Below are 20,893 nucleotides of genomic sequence, written 5' to 3' on the forward strand. Positions count from 1 at the left end.
TCTAAGCTAGGAAAGTCTCACAGGCAGATACAGAAATTAGTGACTGAGAGTCAGACACTTGGTCTCCTGCTGGGTTCAAAGCCCCGTGTCAGGTGTGGAAGCAAAATAATATAATCAGGTATCTTCCCTAGCTTCAGGTAACTGACTCTGGTGGAGGGGACTGCATAATATAACTGCAATACATGTGACTCCTGGTGTCCCAAACACTGACAGGAGCTCAAGAACATAGCAGTGACAAATTATCACCAGCTATACGTTTGACGATGGAGGTGTCATTTGACATTGGACTTACTAAGCCGACTTTTAAATATCTATTTACATAATGTACAATAGACTGAAATCGAATAACAATAAGAAGAAAACAAACTTAATTGTCTGGGATGATCTATCCCAACTTTTCCTGAAATATGACCTATGGTAACTTTAATCACCCAAGATCCTCCTCTAGGAAAAGATTCCAGCATAGGTAAATTCAAGACAGGCTTTATAATGTTCTGTTCTCAATGTGGGATGGCATATACAGCCACCTGACCTGTGGAGAACGGCAGTGCAGGTAAAGAATGCACACCAGGAGAATGCAGTACAGGTAAAGAATGCACACCAGGAGAATGCAGTACAGGTAAACATTGTGTATACCAGGAGAATGCAGTACAGGTAAACATTGTGTACACCAGGAGAAGGCAGTACAGGTAAACAGTGTACACCACGAGAAGGCAGTACAGGTAAACATTGTGTACAGCAGGAGAATGCAGTACAGGTAAACGTTGTGTACACCAAGAGAAGGCAGTACAAGTAAACAATGTGTACAAGCAGGTTAGTGAGCAGACTCTGCCCTCAATGTGTCTTTTCCCTATTTGTTCTTGTTTAAATATTCAACCATAATGTTCTTCTCTGTCCCATTGTCATTTAACCATAGCAATTTCACCTTTTTAGAAAAGTAGTTTGTCATATTTCTGTATGTTGCTTCCTGTTTACTTTCTTGTTTACTAATGCTGTCTTTAGTAAGTAAAAAAAAAATGCAGAGATGCATTTATTTTAAAGTTATTCTTTTTCTTTAACATTTAACTCTGATTTTTCTAATTTTTCTTTTTTATTTTTCCATTAGAGTGACCTCAGTTCTGTGGTAATTTCATTTTTTTATTATAAATTTCTATGCTTTTCTCATCTCTTTTTGACTTTGCCTAATTAATCTCTCTAAAAAACATAGTGGAAAAACAGTTAGTTGTGAATACTAGATCTGTGGCTTCTGAAAGAGAATACACAATCTGAGCATGCTTTTTAAATTGTGAGTTAAAGACTAAATTGTCACACTGAAGCAACTCCATTCTAATTTCTAGTTTCTTTGGGTGTTTTTTAGAGGGGACATATCATCTCGGTATCTTTTATTCTTGGATTTTCAATGTTTTGCTGTGAAATATCCAATTACCTTTCATTCCTCACGTAGAATGTACAATTGAAAATCATTTTGAGATGCACAGTGGTTTTATATATGGGTCAGGTAAAGCTGGCCTTTTGATAAAAGCAGGCAAAAGAAAAGCAAATTTCCCATACTGGCTGGATTCATGTTTTCAGCTCTCTCTGCAATAAGTAGCGCTTGCATATGCTGTACATGGGTAGGAGCAGCACTGGCAGCCTGAGCACTAGATCCTGGTCCTCGTTTTTCAGATGTCAAATGACTTCGTACTAACTGTTCACACTAACTTGATTTTCCATTATGCTGCTTCCCTTCATTTCTTTAAGTTGTTCATTACTTTATACAGAGAATTGCATTTTAATAATTGAAATGTGGGCCTTGGGTTGTTTTAAGAGCAATGGATTTATGGGATATATTCACTTACTTTTTTTAAAGGAAAAGTAACTGAGCTGGTAGCACACGCCTTTGATCCCAGCACTCAGGAAGCAGAGACAGATGGGTCTCTGTGAGTTCGAGGCCAGCCTGGTCTACAAAGTGAGTTCCAGGACAGCCATGGATGTTACACAGAGAAACCCTGTCTCGAAAAACCAAAGGGGGAAAAAAAGAAAAAAGTAATCAAATTATGAGTTTAAATGGCGCATTGCTTTAGCCGGGTGTAGTACACACCTGTCTCGTCTGCATAGTTCCAGGACAGGCAGAGCTGATAGAGATGTTCTGTCTCAAAAAGGAGGGGGCACATTATTTTAAAAACATTCCTTGTACTAACGTTTTGACGTGAGCACATGTCTAAAAGGCTAGAGAATCGGCTAAGGCACATTAAATTATAACTTCATTATATTTTACATGATTGTCATTTTTCTGACTTTAGCATTTTAAAAGCTCATAATTCCCCAATTTGAGGGCATAGTTAATTTCAGAGTTCTATAACTGAAACTTTTTTGGGAGGAAAAAGTAATTTTTGAATTATTTTAGCATAACATTTTTTATTCTTCAGTCACTCAAAATAGACTCAGAACCAAGAGGCATGAAATTAAGAATGTTAAGCAGAAGTAACTAGGGAATTCAATGTTTTTGTAAATTGAATATTGAAGTTATGCGCTGAATGAAATTAATGATGCCATTTTGAAATTGTCAAAGTCTATAGACTATTTCAGTGTGGCTAGTTTAAAAGCTGAAGTATCATTAGCCCACTTCCCATATTATGGTTTTATCTTAAATATCTGCATAAAATGAACTAAGAAGTGACTAAGACTACTTATGAACTTCTTTACTTTAGAAAAATCTACACCCTAAAGGGTATAAAAATAGATTATTCCTAGCTGGTGGTCACCACCTCACATGAAGTAACTGCACACTAGTTAGGTTGTGCTGGAATGTTTGAATGAAGACCTGATTACCTGCCCTGAGCACTGTCTGGGTGCCCATCACACTCAAGTCCCTTCGGACATTTGAACATCTTACCAAATTGGGATTTTTGTTGTTGTTATTACTGAAGTATGAGTTAAATGCATGCTTCTAGATTCTATAAAACATATAATATAAACTATAAGCTGGTTATCCCACATCCATTGTTTGGCAGGGTACCTGTTGACTAACACCTTACTTTGCTTCTGTTTATTATGTTAGGATGAAGATTTCTTTTCTTGCATTAATTGTGACACTTTTGATTTGCAGGCATGAACTAATCACATTTGTGGTTAATATTTTTTCATATAAGTAAGATATTTTCATTGTGGCAAATACTTTAAATATCATGACATTTTGGTGGATTTGTTTCTCCATGTCCCTAGACTGATGAAGTCTTTCTTGAAGCCCAAATTCAGAACATTACAACCTCACCCATGTTTATGGAGAAAGTTTCACTGGAGCCGTCAATAATGTACAATGTAACAGAATTAAATTCGGTGACCCAAGCCGGGGAATGGTAAATATGAAATGTTTGCTATTATTTGGAAAGATGCGAGCTTTTCTGATGTCCCCTAGTCTAGTAGATTTTGATTTATTTTAAAATAATTGGGGGACATAAATTTTTAGGGAAGCTTTAGATTCATCATAACCTCAGTGAGAAAGAAGTCCCACAGGTTGTCCTCTGCAGCCAGTTTCTCCTTTGGTTTCTGTTTTCTTATGTGCCTTTTGTTTGTGTGTTTTAGAGCCAGGCTCTCTCCATGTTGCCAGGCTAATCTCAAACTAGCTTTCTGTAACAGCTTCCCAAAGAGCATCGTACTCCACTGCACCCAGCTCCCCCGTCTTGTTGATGTAACACTTGTTATGATTGGTGGGCCAGTGTTGATGCTTAATACAAGCAAAAGCCCACAGTTGACATCTATGTATGTGACGTACACATATACACTGGACATGTATAGCGGCGTGTCTGCCATTGCTAATGAGGTCTCCGCACACCCACTTGTGCCTCCCTCTACATAAACAAAGATCCTCGCCTTTGCCCATCTTGTGTTGCATTGTTGAAAGTGCTTGTTCTCTCTCTCTCTCTCTCTCTCTCTCTCTCTCTCTCTCTCTCTCTCTCTTCCCAATACAAGTTTCTTTGCATAAGTACTTGTTCTCTCTCTCTCTCTGTCTCTCTCTCTCTCTCCCACTCCCCCTTCCCAACACAGTTTTCTTTGCATAGCTCTGTAGACCAGCCTGGCCTTGAACTCAGAGATCTACCTGCCTCTTCCTCTCAAGTGCTGGGATTAAAGGTATACACTACCTCCCAGCAGCACTTGTTCCCTAACCTTCATATTTCATCCAGATAAATCTGAAACTATCATTATTACTCTGCCAGTGATAAAGCTGAAACATGGGAAGGATGGTGGAGAAGAAATTAGGAAATGAAGATAGGGTGAGTGTGAGTTTGGAAAAGAAATTATTGGCATATAAGAAGACATGCGCGTCAGAGTGGATGGCTTTAACTGGTGTGTGGAAAGTGTCCATGTCTTTCTATAGCTGTTTCAGAAAAGAAGGAACAAATAAATGTATTATTAACGTAGATGAGGAGGTAGCAGCTGGGGAGCATGCCTGACTTTCCCAGTGAATATGATTCCTAGTAATTCCTAGCAGTAAACAGCTCGTGTGGTGGTTTAGGATATTGGAAGGCTGACAGCCTCCTTTACTAGCACTGAGAAAACAGCTTCCCATCCTTTGTTCATTTTGAAAGCGATTACTTAGATTAGAATGGTGTATCTCGAGGATGGTAGTGTAGCTAAATGATTTGGCACTTGCCTAGCATGTACAACACCCTGGGTTCTCTCCTCGGTGCCACACAGAGAAAAAGAATAGCATATATTGCTCTGTTTCTAAGCTAGTTTCTCTCTGTCCCCCATCTTTTTTTGTGGGAGCAGTGGTCCTGAGGACTGACCCAGTGCCTCACGCATGCTATATGAGATATATGATACATCAGATAGCCCCAAACCTCTTTTTTACTTTTTTATTTTGAGACAGAGTCCAGAGTGCCCAAGATAGCCTTGAACTCACTGTCTCACCAGGAATATATTCCTTTTCATTTGGATTAAAATCTCTGGCTGCTCCTAGATCTCCATGCAGTAAACTATCCATTTCATATCCTAAAGAATTAACCACATGAGTCAGGCATGGTGGTATACACCTTCAGCACTTGGGAGGCAGATCTCTGTGAGTAGGAAATCAGCCTGGTCTACAGAGCGAGTTCCATGACCAGGGCTACACAGAGAAACCCTATCTTAAAGAACCAAAAAGAAAAAAAGAATTAACCAGGTGAGATTTCCTTCAGAAAGATGATAGCAGACTTTTTTCTGTCTATTTCTACACCTGCCAGTGTATCTACATTTGGATCCAGAGGATATTTGCAGCCAATGGATACACGCCAGTACTTATACTGCCTAAAGCCCAAGAAGGAGTTTGCAGAAAAAGCTGGCATCATTAAAGGAGTAACAGTCATTGGAAAATTGGACATAGTGTGGAAAACAAACCTAGGTGAAAGGGGACGGTTACAGACCAGCCAACTTCAAAGAATGGTGAGTCTTGCAAGCACTTCAGTGTGGGGTTGGGTGCACAGGGGACACGTAGGTGTTACAGCTTAACACTAAAAAGCAGGGCACCATGAAGTCAGTCAGATTTCTAGAAAATACTAATAGTTGTGTTGATCCCTAGGTTAAAACCTAGTGTTGAGATTCATGGAAATATTCAGTCAGATGTTGGTTTCTCTTTAGTGTGTGTGTGTGTGTGTGTGTGTGTGTGTGTGTGTGTGTGTGTGTTTTGTTAAACTTCACCAACCAGGACTTAAGATAACTGCTTATCAGCTGTTTTTGTCTTTCCTAAGTCCCTACTGCTCATCTGACTCCCATTACACTGAGGTGTTCTGGGTAGTGTCCTGAACCCTACAGCGCTTGCCTACAGTTTAGCCTTTGCTATGATTGTTTTGAGACAGGGTATCACTGTGTAGCACTAGCTGGTCTGGAACTCAACAACCGTTTGAGATCAGATCCCCTGAGTTCTAACACATTCCTTATCTAGAGGCAAGATTCATCTTTATTCTACTGAGCCCCGGAGTAATTATATCACAAACAGTCCGGGTCTGCAGGGTTGTTCCACCCAAGCTCACAGTAAAAGAGATGAGCGTGGCAGACCTGAGCAGAGCTGCAGAATTTCACAGAGCATCAACTTAGAGATCCGTGCCTGCTGAGGGAAGGTACTGGTATAGAACCTTTGTTAGCATCGGAAGGTTTTTTTTTTTTAATAGGTGTGTTTTAACTATATTACTTTCTTTTCACAGGCTCCAGGTTATGGAGATGTTAGGCTATCTTTAGAGGCCATCCCAGATACCGTGAACCTAGAAGAACCTTTCCATATTACCTGTAAAATCACAAACTGCAGGTAATGCCAGTGTGTGTGGATAGGCCCCCTTTCTCCTCACCTAAAAGTACTTGCTAATCTTTTAATTATTCCCCTACTCTCTTTTAGTTTTTTTTTTCTTTTTTGGTTTTTCAAGACAGGGTTTCTCTGCAGCTTTTTTAGAGCCTGTCCTGGAACTAGCTTTTGTAGACCAGGCTGGCCTCGAACTCACAGAGATCCGCCTGCCTCTGCCTCCCGAGTGCTGGGATTAAAGGCGTGCCCCACTACCGCCCGGCTCCTCTTTTAGTTTTTGAGACAGTCTCTCTGTATAACTCTAGCTATCCTGGAACTTACTTTGTAGGCCAGGCTAGCCTCAGACTCAGAGATCTGCCTGCTTCTGCCTCCCCAGTGCTGGGATCAAAGATATGCACCTCTCTGCCCTTTTAAATATCCTGTCCCTTCTTATATTGAATACTAATGGTAATAATGTTTATAAATATTTGAAGTCCTAGTGTTTACTTCCTGTGTTCTTATTTCATTCATTAATGGTAATATGTGGTGGGTATTAATTATTGACACTCTATGGAAGAAAGCTAGAAAAGGCCACATTCATACTTCCTTCAAATTTCATAGTACTAAAGAATGAGCTGCAGGTTCTTATGGGATGGCATGGATTTAGAATAGTCAGCTACATTTCTCTGATGCTTAAACTTGAGCCATATCTTTAATATTAACAAGAAAAAATGTGGGTCAAAACTTAACATAAGAAGTACTTATAGTTGGGAAAAATGATTCTGATTTTTGTCTATTGCCTATTTTCTTTGGTAGTGTTGTCTAAGACACTCTTGTTATATCACCCAGGTTGGCTTTGAACTTGTAGTCTTTTTGCTTTCTGAGTGATGGGAATACAGGCTAAAGTTTTTTGTTTGTTTTTGAGACAGGGTCTCACTGTGTAGTCTTGGCTTGCCTAGAACTGCTTCATAGACCAGGCTGAAGTCAAATTCATAGAGATCCACTAGCCTTTGTCTCCTGGAGTGATGGTATTAAAGGCATCCACCACCACACCCAGCCTTTAAGCAGTTTTGCAAGTAAACAGAAGAAGCAAATAATAGACAGCTTAAAGAATAAATGACTTATATCCCAGCAAAGTTGTCTTCACATGATTAGTTTGGGTACTGCAATAGTATTGTAGTGTTGAGTCACCCTTTACACTATAGATGTAGAACCACTTTACTTTCATACTTTCCCATCCCTTAGGTCTAAGGAACTAGGATATGCCCTTCAAAGTTACAGAGATGCCTGATTGCACTCTATGTCTATGAAGCTAGTATATACATACTACTGCTACTTTGTTTTTGTTGTGTTGTTGTTGTTGTTGTTGTTGTTGTTCTTTTGAGGCAGGGTCTCTAACCCAGGCTGGCACTGAACTCCCTGAGGAGCTGAGGATGACCTTGAACTTCTGACCTCCTACCCCACTTCCCAGGTTAAGTGCTAAGGTTACAGGTGTGCACCATGCTGCTCTTGACATGCCAGGGTTCAAACCCCGGGCCTTGTGGATACTAGAGAAACGCCACTAACTGAGCTGCAAATCAGTCTTTTTCATAGAAAGCTTTAGTTTAGTTTTGTGGTAATAACCATGTCTTGCTGTTCTCTTCCCCTCTCTCTGACTGGGTTGTGAATTCTTCAGAAGCAAATCTTATAGTTTATATACAGTGCTTGCCAATCATAAGATCTCAGTGAACATCCAGGCAAAGATGTGTAAATATAGGGTGTATTCAGGGGATTTTTATTCTAAGGGGTTTTTTTGGAGGGTGTGCCAAAAAAGCTTATTGACTGAAGAGATGGCTCAGCAGTTAAGAGCATTGGCTGCTAGGACAAAAAGCTTATTGACTAACTGAAAGTACTGTAAAAATTTTTAAACTAATTTTTTGATATGTGTTTTAATGCAGTGATTCATCTAGGTTTTCTAAACCACTTAAGAGTTTCAGTTTCTATAAAAATTGGATCCCAAATGCACACAATGTAGATACAGACACACAACATACAATGTAAACGTATTACTGTAGGGAGCAAAGGGCGACTGGAAGGGTAGCCCAGTTGGTGGAGTGCTTTCCTAGGATATGCAACGCCCTGGCTTTGGTCTCTAGCTGGTGACACTTGTACTCGTAACAGCAGCACTGGAGAAATCGAGGGAAGAGACCAAAAGTCCAAGGTCATCTTCAAAGACAAAGAGAGTATGAAGGCAGTCCAGAGTACAAGAGACCTTGTCTCCAGACTCCGAGGAGTAAGCAGGCTCCCTGTGCTAGGGCATTTGCTGCCAGGTGTGTCAACCTGAGTCTGAGTCCCAGAACCCATATGGACGAGGGACAAAGCCAACTCTTGCAGGTTGTCCACTGACCTCCATGCACACCAGCATATGTGTAACTGCACAGACACATACATGAAATAAATAAATCAACGTTAGAATAAGCAACTTACTAGGTTTTTCCAGAATTTACTGAGAAAATCATGTTGTGCATCTAAAATGGCTCTAACACAGGGCATTTCTAATGTTTGTTAGAGAGATAGAAAACCGTAAAAGCAAAAAAAAAAAAAAAAAAAAAAAAAAAAAAAAAACAAAAAAAAAGAAAAAAGTAAAAGCAAATATAATTTCAACATGTAAGTAAATTCTAAGTAGATATTAAACTAGGAGCCAAGTCCTAAGACACAAAACCTGAAGGAGATAGACTAGGACCTGGTCTTTCTGAGCCTTTTAGCATAAATTTGCGAAAGCTTTAAAAATGAACATGTCTAAGCTGTCAGGAGAGGGTCTTCACAGGAACACAGTGAGCAAGCATTAATAGCTTTTATTTCTGAGTCCTGCCAGTCATTTCTGTTAGCTGAGTGCCAAAAGAACATATGGTTTGTCAAAAGACCAAACAGACTTGGGATGTCTTTCTTTCCTGTGGAGTTCCCAGGACAAAGAGTAAGAGATAAGAGATATGGAAATAAAATGAGATTCGAATGTCTGAAGTCTAGAGAAAAGGCAAGGCCAATAGTTCCATGGCAGTGCAAAGCCATGTTCGGTAACAACTGGAAACCCACCTCAGCAACAGGCTGGTGTGAGGCTTGTAAGCCTGGGATGCCGTGCCCCCATTATCCTTATTCTGTCCTTTTGTTTGTTTTGCCTTTGAGACAGTACCTCCTTACAGCCTGGCCTTTGAGACAGTTACCTCCTTACAGCCTGGCCTCGCACTAGCTATGTAGCTGAGGCTGCCCTGGATCATCCTGACTCCTTCATTCTACCTTAAGTAATGACATGCTCGTTTTTTCCCTTCTTTCTCTGGTTCTTATTCTCCTGGACAACCAGAAAGTAAACTTACTGAAAAATAGAAGGACTGTGATGATGTGTCCTCAGGAAGGACTTTGATGATGTGTCCTTAGGAAGGACTGTGATGATGTGTCCTCAGGAGATAAACAGGATTCATCCCTGCCCTCTGGTTGCTTCAGCAGTGAGAGGACGATGGACCTGGTGCTGGAGATGTGCAACACGAACTCCATCCACTGGTGCGGGGTTTCAGGAAGACAGCTAGGAAAGCTGCATCCGAGCTCCTCGCTCTGCCTGGCCCTTACGCTCCTGTCTTCAGTACAGGGGCTCCAAGTACGTTTTCTTTTTGGTAATCAACGGGGTGGGCTAGATTATCATTTGTGATAGCCGTATTTTCTCTAATAATCGTCAGTGATTGAAAACTGAAGTGCCTCTCCCTCTCTCTCTAGAGTGTCTCTGGCTTAAGACTCACTGACACATTCTTAAAGAGAACATATGAATATGACGACATTGCGCAAGTCTGCGTGGTCTCCTCAGCCGTGGAAGTGGAAGCCTAAGGAAAATTCCTAATGTTAAATTTCTTGTTTAATCACAGAACTGTTGTCTGTATTTTGTCAGCTTTGTGAAATGATGAACAGCAAAAATAAGTATATGTTATTTAAATTCGTTTTCTGTAAAACAGTTAAATAGTAAATGTTTGTTGTAAAAGCACTGGTTTTATCTTGTGAATTGTACTCCAAATGAACAGAACGTTTCACTGTTTTCTACACATATTTCATCCTTTAAGGTAACTGGCGGCTTTTGTTTGTAACAAGCTCAATTTTTGAAACTTTTTGTCTACCAAGTACCTTTTTGTAAAAGCAAACCTTCTTGTGAAGGGCCAGTATCAGATGTCTTGGGCTCTGGAGGAAAAGGAACTCTGGCATCTGAGTACAATAGCAGGGGTGTCCGTGGTGATGGCACCTGCTGCCTAGGGCCCCTAGTAATTCAGTCTGCAAGATACTGTGACACTATGTATAGAAATGCAGTTAATCAACTACAGTCTCTTTCCTGGGTGCCTAGTCAACAGAAAAATCCCTTGTCTGAAATAGTTCAGGTCCCCTTCCTGTAACCTGATTATTTCTTAACACAGGATAAACATTTCCAGTTGTTTTCAACAGCACTGTGTGGGTGTGTGGCTGTTAGTGCACACACACCAACACACATCTCACCCACCGTCACCACAGGGCCAGCTCCACTCTCGCCCAGGCTAGGTGAAAGACCATCTCAATTGCTGTAGGGAGCATAGGAGGTGAGGGGCAGGGTCAGCTCTCATGCCCTCAGGGCTGGCTCACCTGCACCCCCCCACAACAGGGTTAATGTAGTGCACTGCCCTGGGAGACTGGAGGGTCTGCTCTCCTGTGTGGTGCAGTTGGTTAGGGGCAAGCTAGTTCTTTCCCTCACCCATGCCACCACATGGAGGAGAGGGTGCAGGGTCGTCTCTCCAGCTCTCATGCCCTCAGAGCCAGCTCACCTGCATCTGGACAAGGCCAGCTCTAGTGTGTGCCCAGGTGAGGTAAGGCCTACTCTCCGGTGTGCTGCAGCCAGTGAAGGACAAGGTTAGATCTCTGATGATCCCAGGGCCAGCCCTCTTGCCTGACAAGGGTAGCAAGGGGAAGGGCATCTTTCCCTCACCCATTGTCACTGCCTGGCAGATGAGAGCAGGGGCGGGGTCAGCTCTGCTGTCCTCGTGCCCTCGGGGCTGGCTCACCTGTCTCCTGACAACAGGGTCAGCTCTAGTGTGCTGCCCTGGTGAGGTGCACGCTGTGCTGAGGGGTGAGGCCATCTTTCCTGGGGCCAGTTCTGCAGTAGCTAGCAAAGAACCAGGCCAGCTATTCCAAGTCAATTCAGTTAACTTTGATCAAGGTTGATAATTTCCTAGTTTTAACCTAAAAACTCCTGAAGAATGTTTTATTTTTATAATACACATTTAAGTGATTCCCAGCTTCATATCTGTTTTGGCTGTTTTTTGTTTGTTGGTTTGTTTTTCTTTTTGAGACAAGGCTTCTCTCTGTAGCTTTGGAGCCTGTCCTGGAACTCACTCTGTAGACCAGACTGGGCTCCAACTCACAGAGATCCGCCTGCCTCTGCCTCCCAAGTGCTGAGATTAAAGGCATGCACCACCACCATCAGGCCTGATTTTTAACATGTACTAATATAAAAATTTGGTCTGTCCATCTAATCATACCTGTTTGTGTCAGGAACAAATCAGCAAAAAGTATATATAGTAAGTCTTTAAACAGCTTTGCAATAGGAATGCAACAAAATGTTTCTCGATTTGGCAGGAAAACAAAAACCCATGCTGTTATATCCCTTACCCTAGTTTGACGAGTTGAAATTTTCCAGTATCTAATAATTGCTTACATTTTAAGAATGCATTAAGTCAAACGCAAAACCCTTTCTCTTAAATGCATAATTATTTATTGCCATGACAAATTATTTGGTCCAAAAATGAAAGGTGTATCCAGGAGGCTTGGCCCTCACATTAGTCATGATTGATGAACGTCTATGCAAAACAGAATGCAAGCATTAAGAACAAAAGTCGGGTCCTTTAGGATGACGGAGACTGGTCAAGTCAGTCTGTATCAGCATTATTTCAAGCATCCTCTCATAACTGAACCATATTTGCATTCATTCAGAATTTAAAAGTTACTCTGCTATATACTTTTAATTACAAAGTCTCTTCTGTATATAAACAACATAGGTACATATTGTCCATACTTTAAATAAAAGATAAATGCCATCTTATAAAGGATCTGTGTCAACTATTATAAAAACTAGATTGATGATTTGGTACAGTAAATGAAATTCCATTTCCATACAAAGGGCATGTTCAGTTTTGCATAGCACGGTAACCGTTTCAGCTACTCCAACAAAATGGGGTCATGGAAGCCAGGCATTCCGAATTCAAATGTATATAAGTATTAAATGCCATCCTTTTTCTTTGAGCAAGTGTATTTTCCTGACAAGGGGAAGAATACTGGGGGAAGTGTCTAAGAATTTTAAGACAGCTAGAACAGTCAGACCACTCAAAAAAAAAAAAAAAAATCTTGAAATAGCCTGCAGCGTGATGATTCCAGCATGATGGAGGGACCTGAAGAGGAAAGGTGTACTGAATAAGGAAACGCCATGGAAGTAGTAAGAGACATCCAGCAGTATATCCATTCCCGTAGAAACAAACCAAAAAGTGAAATGGAAGATACGCGGGTTCCTTCATTTTGTGTAAAAAAGAAGAGCTACCTTTTGCCAAGGGTGTTAGCACAAGAAGTCAGTGTTCCACAACTGCTGATGAAACCTGGTCATTCCTACCAGGATATTACTGGTCAAGTGAGTTGGGAACTATTTCTTCCTCTTCTGTGTTTTGGAAGCCATGTGGAATGGATATTATTCTCTCCTGAAGACTTTGGTAGAGTTGACTACCAAGATCATCTGACTCTAACCAGTTTTTGGTTTGTTTTTTGTTTGTCCTGGAAGGTATGGAAATTTTTTTTTTTTAACAAAGGCTTTCTAATTGTCCTTTTTGTTGTTGTTTGAGTTGTTTCCTACTGGGTACTTTGTTTTGTTGGTTTTGAAACCGGGTCTCCCGTAGCCCAGGCTAGCATCATGCCCACTGTGCAGCCAAGACTGGTGTTGAATTCCTCTACCTCCCAAGTGTTGGATTACAGGTGCATGTTGCCCTTCCAGTTCTATGCAGTACTAGGGAAGGCGCAAGCCAGGGCTTCCAGCTGGGCAGGCACTACCACCTGCACTGTGCTGCTGACCCCCAGTTTCCCTTCTAATATCCCAGGAGCTGTTCCTAGTATATCTGCTCTTTTTCCTATGCTTTTCTTTTTTAATGCAGTGATGGAATTGAACCAATGCACTCTCCAACTAGGCAAGCACTCCCTCTTCCATCTCTGATAATGTTAATTTGTATTTTCTGTTGCCTAGTTGAGGATTCACCAATTTTATTTAACTGAAAGCCTGTTCTAGGATTATTAACATATTCAGCACTGGAGGACCGGGCTTTTAGTTGTCAACTTTGAATTTTCTTAGACTCCAGTCCTAACCTTTATGTAAGCAGGAAGTACTTCACTCTGTGTGAAGAACACTCAATGAACACTGTGTGACAGCCGACACAACCCAGTTCTCTGTCAGAGGTTCTCCTGTTCTCTACCAGAATTGTTTCCTGGCTGTCCCACGTGAGACTGCCCAGGTGCCTGCTGGCTACTTGAGAGACCCCCAACTTACGCAACTTTATTTGTTCTAAAGTTGAGGCCTGACTGCGTGGAGCACTGTTTAAAATGGTGATCTTATTTGATGATATGACCCTACACCAGAATTTTTAATTGATTTCCCCCACTTGATGTATAGTTACAAAACCACTGTTTCACAAAAGGTGGGGAGAAAGAAGGGTTTGAGTTTTGTTTGTTTGTTTGTTTGTTTTTTTAAGACAGGGTTCTTAGTTCCTCAGTACCTATGGAGCCAGTCCTAGAACTCGCTCTGTAAACCAGGCTGGCCGTGAACTCACAAAGATCCACCTGCCTCAGGATTAAAGGGATTAAAGGCGTGTGCTATCACCACCTCAGTCAAAAAAAAAAAAGTTTTGAAACCTCAAGCTCCTAAATGCACAGACTGAGAAGAGCTGTGGGAAGGCCCTGAGGTTGGTGTCATCTTAAATTATGTTCTCTTTCACTCTTCCTTTGTCACCATAAAATCATTACATAGCAGCCCCCGTTTAACCAATTTTTTGGTCCATAGACAAATTCCATTTGAAACTGAAATTTTCTCATCCACCAAGTCACCTAGAGTCATGCCATTAGTATTTCATGCCATTTCTTTCTACTAACCATACGCCAGATGCATAAATATATCTGAAGTCTCTTGATATGTTTAAATTGCAATAAATTAAAGTTAAGCATAAGACTGTCATGCTAAGCCAAACTGCAGCCAAGGATCCCACAGATGAGCAATGTCAGCAATAGATGCCTTTGTTACCCATCAAATAATGGTAAAGTAAAAAAATAAAATCATCGTGGATGGGTACATAATTAAAATCCACTTAGAAATTCCATAGTTTGGGGCCAAGTCAGTGGCTTTTTAAAGTGTAACTAGACACTGCCCTGTCAGTTTCCCACCAGTGAAACTGACAATTAGGCCAGGACAATGAACAGAGCAGTTGTGTTCACTGGCCCGACCAGTACTGTTAAGGAGCTCCAAGTGTGCTTCATTATGTACTTAACTGACCATGCGAATGCTACCAACGCTAAACTACAGACAGGATTAGTTAAAATCGAGGCAGAAAACCTGAGCATCCTTCCGGTGCATTCTGTACATTCACAGTATCTCCAAAACATCGCCTGCACCAAACTAAAGATTCCCTGTCCCCAGTATAAGCCACCCTACAGAGAGTACTGGTACCCACAACAGACATGTGTTACTGATGGTGGCACATCCCAAAGCCTGATGTGCCTCTCCTGATGTGCTACCAGGCACATTTCTTCCAAACCAGCATGAGAAGTCTCTCCACTTAGTCATCTCCTCTCTCAAAACCATGGCCTAGGGAAACCTGTAGCTAAAGAACTTTCCAATAAATAGCCCTACTGTTCAATAAATATACTCTGTACTAAGTCTGATATACAAACAGGATGATAAAAGTTTTAAAATGGATGGGCCCTTGTCCCAAGGCTGTATTAGCACTTAACAAGGCTACTGATGGTTTGTTTCCGAAGGAGTTTGTGTTATGTTCAAGTCTGTTGGTGATAAACTATACTCTAAACGGATGGACTCTCCCAGGTTTACGCAAGAGACTTTCCTCCATTATTTCCAGACATTGTGTAGGGTGGTTTCGGTTACTTGGTTTTGGGCTATTATCTACAGGTGGACATGTAGGAACCATAAGTTATCTGTACTGGGGGTGAGGGTCCCGATCAAGTCAGGAATGTTCTTCTGTACTGCTGCTGAACGACCTGCTGCGGATGTGATTCCTCAGCTGCTCTATAAGTTCAGGATTCTGCTGTTGGATCTGCTGAGCAAACTGCTGTCCCCTGCAGGAAAAAGGCAGAATAAATTGGGTGGGGACTCTCCAGTCACAGAATACTCAATGAAAACAAACTGCAGATACTGGGGACTACCCAAGGGAATATAACAAATTATTCTACAGACACAAGTTTTAGAACCATAACATTGTTTCTATAATGCTATATTCCAGATAGCATCATTACAGGGCAGAGAGTTCACACAGTATGTGTCTGTGTGTGTGTGTGTGTGTGTGTGTGTGTGTGTGTCTGTGTGTCTGTGTGTCTGTGTGTCTGTGTGTGTGTATGTGTATGTCTGTGTCTGTGTGTGTGTGTGTACATTTCATGTGTGTACTGTTGCACAGAGGGCAGATGCACACTTGGAGCACGAAAATCAAATGTCAACATTGGTCCTCAGGTGTAATCTACCTCTTTTGTTTGTTTTGAGACAGGATTTAATTACTGGCAAGAAAGCTGCAATACCAGTTAGGCTGGATAGCAGGCCAGCAAGCCCCGGGGACTCATCCTCCTGTCCCTACTTCCCCAGTTTTGTCTGGTTTGGTTTTTTTGAATCGTGTTCAGTGGATGGAACTCACGTCTTCATGGTAGCAAGGCAAGCTATTTACCAACTGAGTCATCTCTCCAGCCAGGACAGAGTTCTTTTTAGAAAGCAAAACACCCTTTGCTTGTCAGCCTTTTGGTGCAGATGACAAGATGAAACAAAATGCCCAAGCTAAAATAGGAGCGCCTGAATTGAATGCAATCTGCTTGTCCACACATTACTCAAAGGACTAAAAGGTATGCTCCTTTACAGTGTGTCCTGGAACAACGCTCTTAGCAGCACCATGGCTTGCTAGTTTCTGGAGAGGCCTAACACCTCCCAAGCTGGGTCCGAATAGAGGTCACTGAAAAACAAACTTTCTTTTCTTTGTGGGGGAGGGGAGCAAGACAGGGTTTGTCCGTGTAGTCCTGGCTGTCCTGGAACTCAGCCTGTAGACCAGGCTGGCCTCAAACTCAGAGATCTGCCTGCCTCTGTCTCCAGAGTGCTGTGGGATTAAGGGCATCAACCACCACCCAGCTGAAAAGTGAATTTTTAAAAGACAAAGTCTTAACATAAGCATGGGAATGAAGTTCAATGACAGAACTGTGTGTACACACGTGCACACATACATGCACATGTGCACAGACTCACATGGTGTGCAGATGCACAAGCCGAGGCCAGATGGGATTTTGGGTGTCCTCTATCACTTCCTGCCTTTCCCTGAACCTGGAACTTGCATTTTCTTGGGTAAGCTGGAAACCAGCAAGTCCCAGTGGTCCTCCTGTCTCCGGCCTTTGGACCTGAAGTTAGAGGTGTGTATGGGATACCCAGGTCCTTGATGTAGGTGTGAAGATCAGACCTCCACTTCTCATTATTGTGCAGCAAGTGCTCTTAACCTTTGAGAGACCTCTCTAGCCCAACAGAACTCTTTCCTAGCATTCCTAAGGCTGGTTCAATCCCCACACCTCTTCAAACAACCATACACAGCTTTGGAACAGGATGGTAGTGCACATCTATGATTCTGGCAGTTGGAAGGGAGGGGCAAGAAGATCAAGAGTTCAAAACCACCCTCAGCAGCATAATGACAAGGATAGCATGGTCTATATAAGACCTTGTATCAAAAAAAAAAAAAGACCCACAAAGAGTTTAGACAGTTTGTACAAGCCGCCATGAGGTTCCTTGGGTCTCTGGTCACTTTTCTGATGCCTGATAAAAGTCCTATTCTTTTGTTTTTGTCTCTTTCATTTGGATGCTGGTCAGCAACTACACAGAATTTTTTCCAGTACTCTGGGCTTCCCTACTCTTTCTCTGAAGCCCCCTCCCCGCCATGTTGCTTATGATGTTGCTGCCATGGCTGACCTCCATGCTGGCTTAACTCAACAGCATGGATTTTTTTGAGAGGGAAGGTAGTTGTTTGTGGAGATTTTCTTTCTCATTTTCCCTTCTCTTCCTGATTCTTCTCTTCTAGACAGCTGCTGAGATTTATAGCTTGCCTGTACTGGGGTTTTTCTTTTGTTTATTTTGGTTATCAAACATATATCTATATATATATAAATATATATATAATATTTTTATTATTGAGCTGAAACTGAATTTTATGATTTTAGTTCTTAGATAAATATTCAAGTAAGTGTATGAAACCTCATTGAATTTATCAACTCTCAAAACAGAACATTTAGTAAACATAAATTATTTCTTTTAAAAAAAAGCATTAGGAGCAGGACACATAAGTCCATGCCTGTAATCCTAGCACTTGGGAGGGGAAAACAGAAGGCTGAGGAATTCAAATTCATTCTCATCCTCATGGCAAATTGACAGCCAGCCTGAGTTACATGAGGCTCTGTGTCAAACAACAAAACTCCAACATGTAAAAGTACCAGGACAGAACACCATGAGTCTGAGGGGCAGCATTGCATCATCAGACCAAGCACGCATGTATGTGCATGAGTGAACATGCATGTGCATGAGTAATCACATTCAAAAGCATTTTTAACATCCACTTATTTATTGGCAGGAGCACATGTGTTTCTGGTGCATATGTGTAAGTCAGGAAACAACTTGGAGGAATAAGTTTTTCCTTTTCTGACGTGAGTTCTGGGGATGTGACTCAGGTCATCAGTCTCAGTGGCCAGGGCCAAAGCAATCCTGTATAATAAAGGAACTTCTGGAGGCATCATTATCCCTGACTTCAAACTCTACGACAGAGCTACAGTACTGAAAACAGCCTGGTATTGGCATAAAAACAGACAAGAGGACCCATGGAACCAAATCGAAGACCCGGATATCAATCCATACACCTATGAACACCTGATTTTTGACAAAGAAGCAAAAAGTATAAAATGGAAAAAAGAAAGCATATTCAACAAATGGTGCTGGCATAACTGGATATCAACAATGTAGAAGAATGAAAATAAATCCATATCTATCACCATGCACAAAACTCAAGTCCAAATGGATCAAAGACCTTGACATAAAACCAACCACACTGAACCTCATAGAAGAGAAAGTGGGAAGTACACTTGAATGCATTGTGACAGGAGACCACTTCCTAAATATAACCCCAGTAGCACAGATACGGAGAGCAACAATTAATAAATGGGACCTCCTGATACTGAGAAGCTTCTGTAAAACAAAGGACAAGATCAACAAGACAAAACGAGAGCCTACAGAATGGGAAAAGATCTTCACCATCCCCACATCAGACAGAGGGCTTATCTCCAAATATACAAAGAACTCAAGAAATTGGTCATCAAAAGAGCAAATAATCCAATAAAAATGGGGTACAGATCTAAACAGGCCAAGAACAAAAACACTGTGACAGCTTCTGCTGAAGAGGATGTAGAATAAGGGGAACACTCCTCTATTGCTGGTGGGAGTACAAACTGGTACAGCCACTTTGAGTTTTTCCTTTAAACTCTAATAAAATGGTCCTTGAGATTACAGTACAATAAGTTTATCACAAATCCCTGAGTTTGTGACTTAAATTACATATATTAAACATGATAATCATGCCACTTATGGATTGCTCTAAAAATTCAACGTAAGCCTCTGTGTGTTTCTTTGGAACTGAATGGCTGCAGGACCAAGTGGGACAGAAACCTCTGTTAATAAATAGTGCCAACATGGACAACTACATGCACATAAAAACTGAGAGAGAGGGGGCTGGAGAGATGGCTCAGCGGTTAAGAGCACTGATTGCTCTTCCAGAGGTCCTGAGTTCAATTCCCAGCAACCACATGGTGGCTCACAACCATCTATAATGAGATCTGGTGCCCTCTTCGGGCATGCGGGCATACATGGAGGCAGAATGTTGTATACATAATAAATAAATAAAATCTTTTAAAAAAAACTGAGAGAGGGCTGGAGAGATGGCTCAGAAGTTAAGAGCACTGGCTGTTCTTCCGGAGGTCCTGAGTTCAATTCCCAGCAACCACATGGTGGCTCACAACCATCTGTACTGAGATCTGGCGCCCTCCTCTGGCGTGTGGGCATACATCGAGGCAGAATGTTGTATACATAATAAATAAATCTTATAAAAAAAAAAAACTTAGAGAGCTCGGGAAGTGATTCTAGACACAAAAGAACAGAGTTAAGCATAGCTTCTTGGTAGCATCATTTTCTCAGGTGTGCTCTGTTTGCTAGAGGAAAGTGTGTCTCATTTAAGAGAGGCTTCCTGACTCAGCTTTAGCTGCAAAACTTTGCAGCTCTTTTAAGAGACCCTGCCACAAAACACTTAAGTGGTGTTTATGAATAGCTGACAGCATGCTGCTTGATGGTGGCAGGGACCTTGAAACTCCACAGAATTGTGGCAATAAACGTAGACTATCAGAAAGCTAAGGAATGGTGTAGATCCAACTGTCAAAGCCACAGCTTTAATTCTAGCAATAAGGCTTAGCAAATTAAAGATTCATGTGGTCAGAAAAAGAGAGTTATACAGTAAAGACAGATTCAGACAAAAAACCAAAACAAACAAAACAAAAAACAAACAAAAAAAAAACCCTCTAAACGGTTTACAGTGTGTTAAAAAAAAATATGTAGGCTTGGGAGAGAAAAAAAAAAGATAAAATCCTTAAAAAGAAAGAAAGAGAGTAGTTGGGTGTGGTAGCACACACCTTTAATTCCAGCACTTGGGAGGTAGAGGCAGGCAGAGCTCTGTGAGTTCAAGAACAACCTGGTCTACAGAGTGAGTTCCAGGACAGCCAAAGGTACACAGAGAAACCCTGTCTCAAAAAACTAAAAATTAAAAATAAAAACAGAAAAAGTACAGTTTAAAATAAAGCCACATATAAATGGAAAATACACAGAGGATCTGGATATTGTATGTTATTGTGTTGTCATTGAATTGCTTGGTGGCTGAGGAAGAAGCAACAACTGCTAAAAGACATTTGATTATAAATGCTGCTGGATTAATACAACACATACATTTAGAAAATGCCTTGACTTCAAAATTTAAGTCAAAAGATATATTACTTTGGACAAGAGCTTTTGCTTTTGTTTACATAGGAAATGAGAGGTTGTGAATTCATTCTGGGATAAGAAAAGTCAGGTTTGATCAAGGAAGACCCCATGAAAAATCTCCAATAGGAGTGGATGGCCCAGATGATGCAACATTTCAGAGAACCTCTGTTAGAGTTTCCTCTGAGTTCTACATCCAGATCAGCCTCAAGACTATTGGCTGAGATGATAAAGACTCATAGAAATTTCCAGTCAGGACTTGACCATAATCTTAAATTTTCTTTAGGTCCCTGTAAGATTATCAGCACCCCTAATCAACATGAAGTAGCCTAAAA

General features: G+C 41.2%; 2 protein-coding genes across 6 annotated transcripts in view; one reads left to right on the plus strand and one right to left on the minus strand.

Moving 5' to 3' along the window:
* The window catches only part of Trappc13 (trafficking protein particle complex subunit 13), a 31,818-nt gene extending 21,134 nt beyond the window's left edge, over positions 1-10,684 (plus strand). Inside the window, exons 8-13 of one of the 4 annotated variants that reach the window (XM_038322338.1) lie at positions 1,106-1,123; positions 3,205-3,338; positions 5,205-5,403; positions 6,162-6,262; positions 9,710-9,860; positions 9,977-10,684. In XM_038322338.1, coding sequence (XP_038178266.1) covers positions 1,106-1,123; positions 3,205-3,338; positions 5,205-5,403; positions 6,162-6,262; positions 9,710-9,860; positions 9,977-10,084 — 711 coding nt within the window. In that variant the 3' untranslated portion in view covers positions 10,085-10,684. The remainder of the gene's footprint in view (positions 1-1,105; positions 1,124-3,204; positions 3,339-5,204; positions 5,404-6,161; positions 6,263-9,709; positions 9,861-9,976) is intronic. The other 3 variants (XM_038322339.1, XM_038322340.1, XM_038322341.1) reach the window with 3 other exon arrangements.
* A 3,504-nt stretch (positions 10,685-14,188) lies between these two features.
* Positions 14,189-20,893, minus strand: part of Sgtb (small glutamine rich tetratricopeptide repeat co-chaperone beta) — a 40,162-nt gene continuing 33,457 nt past the window's right edge. For both annotated transcript variants that reach the window (XM_038323336.1, XM_038323335.2), the window contains exon 11: positions 14,189-15,592. In XM_038323336.1, coding sequence (XP_038179264.1) covers positions 15,481-15,592 — 112 coding nt within the window. In that variant the 3' untranslated portion in view covers positions 14,189-15,480. The remainder of the gene's footprint in view (positions 15,593-20,893) is intronic.

This window comes from Arvicola amphibius, chromosome 3 (genome assembly GCF_903992535.2).
Source record: "Arvicola amphibius chromosome 3, mArvAmp1.2, whole genome shotgun sequence".
NCBI classification, from domain to species: Eukaryota; Metazoa; Chordata; class Mammalia; order Rodentia; family Cricetidae; genus Arvicola; species Arvicola amphibius.